The 7,005-nt window shown below is 37.0% G+C and overlaps 1 protein-coding gene across 1 annotated transcript in view; it reads right to left on the bottom strand.

Annotated features, from left to right (window-relative positions):
• Positions 1–7,005, bottom strand: part of si:dkey-1d7.3 (transmembrane protein 132C) — a gene marked incomplete at its 5' end in the record, with an annotated part of 17,480 nt that overhangs the window by 3,430 nt on the left and 7,045 nt on the right. Inside the window, 3 exons of the mRNA XM_024299758.2 lie at positions 3,150–3,341; positions 3,412–3,525; positions 4,666–4,846. Of these exons, the coding sequence (XP_024155526.2) occupies positions 3,150–3,341; positions 3,412–3,525; positions 4,666–4,846 (487 nt within the window). The remainder of the gene's footprint in view (positions 1–3,149; positions 3,342–3,411; positions 3,526–4,665; positions 4,847–7,005) is intronic.

Here is a 7,005-nt window from a genome sequence, read left to right as displayed (position 1 = left end):
ACAGTCAGAGAAGCAAGGACAAAGTATAAATATTGTCAAAACTTCATATTACTCAAATCCTATTGTGTGTCTGCCTTTTATAATTATAATTTCATAGTTTGCCCCCCTAAATAGAACTGAAACTACAAATATTGCTTTTCAAAATCCCTAATAACTCTGAATTTAATACTTTATATATATATATATATATATATATATATTTCTCCCTTTGGTCGTTGATAATATTTGAAAATACTGTCAAAAGTGTTCTGCAAAAAGTTCATATCTGTGATATTTATTAATCTGTAAACTTTTTTATGAGTTTTTGTGCTTAACTAAGAAGCCAGACCGGTTTATAGTTTTCCTTATATGACTGATATGAGTGATGGCAAAAGTGTTACAAAAACCAACACATTCTCACCCCCAATTCATCAAATGTTTGGTTAAGGACTCCTCCGCGTCACTATTTGACATTTTGGGTGTCCCCAAGACATCATTTTTTGACGTGCTGGCTCTTCCCATTAAATCACTGGTCCCCAACCTCCAGGCCGCGAAGCAGAACCGGTCCAGTAACGGCACCGGTACCCAAAACCAGTACCGGTACCCTAACCCAGCCCCAGACCAGATGCAGGACCAGGCGCAAACCAGTAACGGGTTAAGGTTAGGGTACCAGATTTTCAAACAGCCAGTATGTCAAAAGATGATGAGTTGGGGACACCCAAAACGTCAAAAAGTGCTACGGAAGGGGTCTTAACTAAATGTCAATATGTGATGACTTGGGGATGAGAATGTGTGGAAATGACTTAAAGGCAACCTAAATGGCAAACAGGTATTTTATGATTACAAAAGTCTGGGCAATGTGTAAAACAAAGAATAATACAACATGTTATTTATCCAAACATTTATCCTTTATGGCTCTGGCATGTCTAACTTTAAATTATCATCTGTGTTCAAATGTGCAGGGCTTAGTCCTTAACACACAACAGAGATCATTAAAAGTTTTTATTTTTTTTCTTGCTCTTCCAATTCCTGTTCCACGATTACAGTAACAACAAGTGATAGCCACACACATAGAGCTATTGGGGAAATATCGGCACAATAAATCGCAAATTTACCGTTATCGCGATATTAGCCTGTGCGGTACGCGAATCGCAAAAGACGGCATAAACTGCAATAAATGGTTACTGTAAATGTTTACGAAAAATGAAATCATGGGAGCTTGAAGTATTTAACAAATCAAAGAAAGCCTGTTACACATTTGACCAATCGGTTTAACCCCCGTCAGGTCATTGACCAAATCAGTGGAGCCCGTTTTTGTTAGATCCCCGCCTCTTATGTAGACGCGGGTCATTTGGAGTTTAATGTTATGAAGATTTTTATTCATTAAAACTGTTGCAATGAAGCAAAAAAATATATGTATTTAGTTGTTTGTATCGCAAATCATATCGTCATCGTAATATTGATCAATAATATTGCAAGTTTTCCTCACATTGTACGGCCCTATACTCCACCAACACTTTCACTAGTTTACCACAGTAAGAATAACAGTGTGAGAGGTTGATGCCTTTTTGGTTGAGTTTGCATTGGTTTTGATTGTTTTGTTTGATGTTTTTCTGTCTTACCCCTGCACAGCTTGTTCACATCAGTCAGCTGTTTTTTTCTTGTTGATTACCTCAACATTTTTAGTTTATCTTGGCCAGGCCAAGAGTTTTCATTATTTTTGTTTCTCCTTTGTCTCACAGTCTTGTCATACACAACGTTTGGGTGTGTTTAGTAACTGGTAAGTATTGTATCTGATGGTATTATACGTTCATTAAGTCCTAAAGTGCTTTACAGTCACATACTTTACACAATTTAACATGAGGGTGACAGAGCAAGACACAAACCTTTCAATCAGAGGTTAACCACTGTACCTCGGGACTCATTTGTTTGTTAGTTATTTTTGAAATGTAATATTTGTATTATTTAAATTATTTTATTTATCATTTCAAGTTTGAACTTTGGGAGTTTATACAAGAGAGAAAAGTGTAAAAATGTTAATGTCCATCTGAGAAAAGGGTATAAAGTGTGTAGTGAAGGGTTTTAGAGCTTTAAAACATCAATAATCCTACTTCATGGATTTCACCTATCGCGGGTTATTTTTAGAAAGTAACTCCTGGGATAAATAAGGAAACACTAAAAATAAGTCAAGTTGCTAAGCTTAAGCTTAGTCTTATGTTACCAAATCAGAGACTTGGCACCACGCTTTTTAATTCCTATGGATGCCCTATAAGTTTAGAGAAAGCTGCAATGCCCCAGAACAGCGCACATACAAACTAGAACAATCAGGAGCTAGCTATGTCTTGAACTTACCAGTTCCGAAAACAAAGGTTTTCTGTACAATTTGAAATGCAAAGGCTCACAAAATCTGAGCGAGTCACAAAAATGGGAAAACAAGTGTCAAGGTTTAACACTTTCCCAATTTAAGCAATCAATCAAACTGTACTAGACTACTATATTTAATGAATCAAATGTAAGGTAAGTGAGTCTTTGTTTTAGTTTTTTCCTAATCAACACATTTAATTATTTGTGTAAAATCAACAATTTATGCTTGAAATAAACCAGATCAATCAATCGATCAATCAAAAAGGGAGACCACATTCAAAACTGTTGTCTGGCTGAGCATTCACATATAAAGTTTCATGAGGATTCCTTCAGAGCTATCTGCACATGAATCTGGACCAAACATGGCAAAAAACATTAGGATCAGTAGCAAGAACTTTTGGGTTGCAGTGGCAACTGGTAACAGAAAAAAAGCATAGACTTAGGCATGGAATCTCACCAAGTCAGTTTAGATAGTCACCATACATTTATCCTGCTGCATCCAAAGGGGTTACATGCCTTTTTAGGAGGCCTGATGCTTGTTAAAGGCTCTGAACTCAGGAAAACCAGTAGGAACGCGGATCGAACAAAAGATTGGTGACGAGAAAGGATTTGACAGTGAAGAACTGAAACCAGTTTAAAGCAGGATTAACTAAACACTAAAACAAATCGTTGGCTTTCCAAATGTTATGTGGTGCATGTAAAAACTATAAAACTGGCAGGCATAAAATGGGAAAAGCGCCAGCGAGACGACTAAGCGGTTTCCCACACTTTTATGCTTTACGTGTCACAATTTTCCAGCTACTTACTTGCTTGATCTGTGTGATTGTCTCGCGCGTGGCCGCCGTGGCAATCACAGCCCTGTTGCTCCCGGGGCTGAGCTGAAGGGACAGAGACAGGCCGGAAACCAACTGCACCCCGAGTTCTGTCACGCTCACTTTCTCATCCAGGACCCGGATGCTTCTCTCCGCTAAGACTGACGACGTCAGGGGAGACACCACCTGGCAACAAGGGACAGCTGGTAAAGCATGCGGGGCGCCGGAGGCAAACAAGCAAAGAGGCGTGACTCACCTGAACCACAGTAGTACCCACCCCTCGTCCTTGCAGGACCACCCCATCGAGCACTCTGGCCACATCAGGATCTGCTGCTTTTAGAGAATCCCGAACAAGATTAGTCACGTCCACCTGTTGAAGTAACATGGATGAGTAAGTCAAAAACAGGATAGGAAAAAAGCTGAAATACATACTGCCTTTGTATGGCAGTGCACTTTAAAACATATGTACCGTTTTTTTCAGAGTGTACATCACATTTTTTTGCATAGTTTGACCAGGCATTCAACTTTTTTTATTTTTTATATGGTATATAAAAGACTCTAAACTTGACGGTAGTTTTTCCGTCACTCAACAGAAGCATCGAGTATATTAAAACACTATTGGACAAGCATTAGTATGGAGAGAAAATAGTATCACCTTGATATGTGCGTGCATAATTCTTGAATTGTTTGTATTTTGTGCGTTAGGTTGTATTTGCATAATAGACCCATTACTGGCATTTATATTTTGATTTTTTAAGGATCTAAGAGATAAAAACAAAAACAGTTATGTAGGAAATTTATAAAATAATTATTGTTCGATATTCCGTTACAGTTGGTAAGGTTACATTTTATTATTTACATAAAATTGTGTCAAATATCATTTCGTTATACGCTTTGCCCGGGCTACACCCGTGAACCAGAAATAGCTTTACACAATGACGGCAATGTCACCATTTTGTGTGACGTCACATGAAAATGGTCTATACTTGATTTGTTTGTTTGTTTTGTGGCTCATACATTTTGTGAATAAGTTAAAAAATACAATTTACAAGCACACAAATTAAAATTGCAACAGGTTGAAAATGACTACACACAAATTTGTAAAAATTAGGCACGAGTCTCTTGTTATGCACACACAAGACCGCATTTACACACAAATCTGATGTGAGACTCTTTTCACGTCTCATAGAAAGAAAAGATTCATAAGTAAAAATAAGTTTAAATAGTACAAAAAATGCTGGGTCATCAGACGCAAAAAACATAGTGATACTATTTTACCTCCATACTTGAGCATCAAATTTGACATGAGTCACAAAAGAGACGATGGACGCAAGTGTGAATAATATAATATATTATTTCCTTCTTTTTCATAGTGACTTTTTTTTTTTAATTTGTGCTGCAACTTATACTCCGGAGTGACTTATATATATTGTAAGAAGGTATCGTTCATGATTATATCTCAAACTTTTTTTTTTTTTAAGTACAATTGTAAGGCCTATAATGTTTATACCTGCCAGTCCGAACCCAGGAAATACTCAACGGCATCCATCCCGTTAAGTGCGTCCAGCAGCACCTCAGGGTCAGGCTGAACTATGAAGGGAGTGAGCACCCTCAACGTGGAGTGCTGATACTGCAGCATGCAACCTCTACCCTTCCTCATCTCCTCATCCTCCTCACTGTCCCATGTAGACCTGCAACAGAAAACCCTCCATTTGTCACACATTCCTCTAATTAGACTTGTAATCAAACACACGGCTTTCAGCTCACGCTCTTCACTCTGAGATATGATTCATTAGCATGTTTTCTTTCTATTTCCGTTACAATTCTTTTATATAAAATAAGGAAAAAGACAGTTTTCTTTGAAACTCCTGAAAGGCAAACAGTACAGAGCAGGCGGAGTTGTTATTGCTCCTATAGAGGCGTAACACATGCAGAGTGACCTTTTCTTTCAAACGCATTTAAGTTAAATTAACTGAGATCCTGTGGCGGAGTGGTTTGTTTGTGGGTGATGGAGGTTAAGCTGTGAACCCCTCAGCTATGATCATATAATTATCATACGCAAAGCTGATCTGTCAAACAGTGCACCCCAGGTGTGCCGCGGGGCTGCTGGAAATGTTTTCATACTGCAGGCAGAAAGCTCCTGTCAAGAGTTACTGTCAAATAAACATCATTATTATACAGCCTGAGGTCAGAGCTTAAGATGTGATGGGAATGCTGCTTGAATTAAATCAGTGTGACTCAACACCAGACATTAAAGTAGCTCTGCTAAATCTCGCTGTCCGACTCGTGGAGGTTAAAGACGCGGCTCAGTGTTTTCACTAAATGAACAACTCTCATTTTTATTCTTGTATCTGATCTGAAGTGACTTTGAAATTACAGCAGCTGGTTAGTTATTTAGTGGCATACTTGTTCTTTTTTCTGCTGTAATTACTGAACTGTTTTTGAATATTTTGAAGTTTTTCAGGTTTTTAGATGTTGGTTTCAAAAAGGTAAACACAGATTTCTTTGAAGGAAATGCTTCTTTGCTATTCAGTGACATTCTTAACGTGTTTTTAACATGTTCTTGTTGCATTTTTCTCATGGAGGACACGTATGAAGAAAATTAACCTTTATCTAACATTTCTGAGTATTTTTTTTTTAATTCAAATCATTGTAAAACATCCCCATCTCACCCCTACCCCCCACAGTCGAAGAATGTCCATTACCACTTGTCCATACCCACTTCTCAGTCGGCTGACACCATTTCTCCATGGTTTTGTGACGAACTGGAAGAGTCAAGTGATTGAAAAGCAGCGAGGGGGGCACTGTACTGCTGCTCTGCAGAAACTATGTCTTAGGAAATTACGTTTTTTTTATTTATTTATTTTTTTAATTGGCTTAAAAAGGCATGATCACAATTAAATGACCGCAGGGAAAGCTTTTACGGTAGATCAACAGATGATTGGAATCGCTCTTTATATTAATAACTTATTAATGAACAGTTAATTTATGTAACTAATTAATAAATTATGCAAGTCTGTCTGTCTATATAAAAGTTTAAAGAATGTGATTGGAAAAATGAAAGACAGACTTTAATCATTCAGCTATAACCTAAAATGAACCCTTCCAGAAGGGTAAAAAGATAAGTAAATTAATAAATTAAAGTTAGGAAAACAACAGAAAAATGAAGGAAAGGGTGATAAAACACATTTAAATTAACTTTTGAAGTAATTAAAATGTGTCCAATAAGATCTTTTTTCCTCTTAGGTGTAGTGCCAAATGTGAATGTATGCTCACCTTTCAATTTTAATCCTGAAGTTTGCAAACATTTGCTATTCTACCTTTAAAACTGTTTCACAAGTTGGTAAAGATTCGAAATTCTCTTTTTGTAGTTTTTTGAAAAAAGGCTATTTTTTTTTTTGCTAAAAACAGTTGCAGCAGTACATGATTTTTTCTTTTCTAAGCTGCAAATTACAATAATAATAATACATTTTATTTATATGGTGCCTTACAGGTAAAAATAAAACATAATACACAGAAAAATGACAAACGTTAGCCACTGATGCTGCAAACAAAGGAGTCAGCTCATCATTTTATCAGTTTCCTGGAATTTTAACCACTTTCATTTTTACTTTGAAAGTACTCTCTATTCGCTGGTTTTCATCTAATGGTGGCACTGCAAAAAAATATGACACCCATGACCTATTATCTATTTGCGTCTGCAGCTGGGTATCGATTTTTATCGGAAATGACAGGCCAGTCACCCATTATCAAGCAGTATTGAGTGAGAAATTAATGACTTCACTGTACTTATTGAGTGAATCCCACTAACCTTTATCTGCAGGGCAAGTGTGCTGCTTTTTCACTCACC

This window comes from Oryzias melastigma, linkage group LG12, assembly GCF_002922805.2.
Source record: "Oryzias melastigma strain HK-1 linkage group LG12, ASM292280v2, whole genome shotgun sequence".
NCBI lineage: Eukaryota > Metazoa > Chordata > Actinopteri > Beloniformes > Adrianichthyidae > Oryzias > Oryzias melastigma.
The sequence above is the reverse complement of the archived record's forward strand: the minus strand, read 5'-3'. Positions and strand labels throughout refer to the sequence as shown.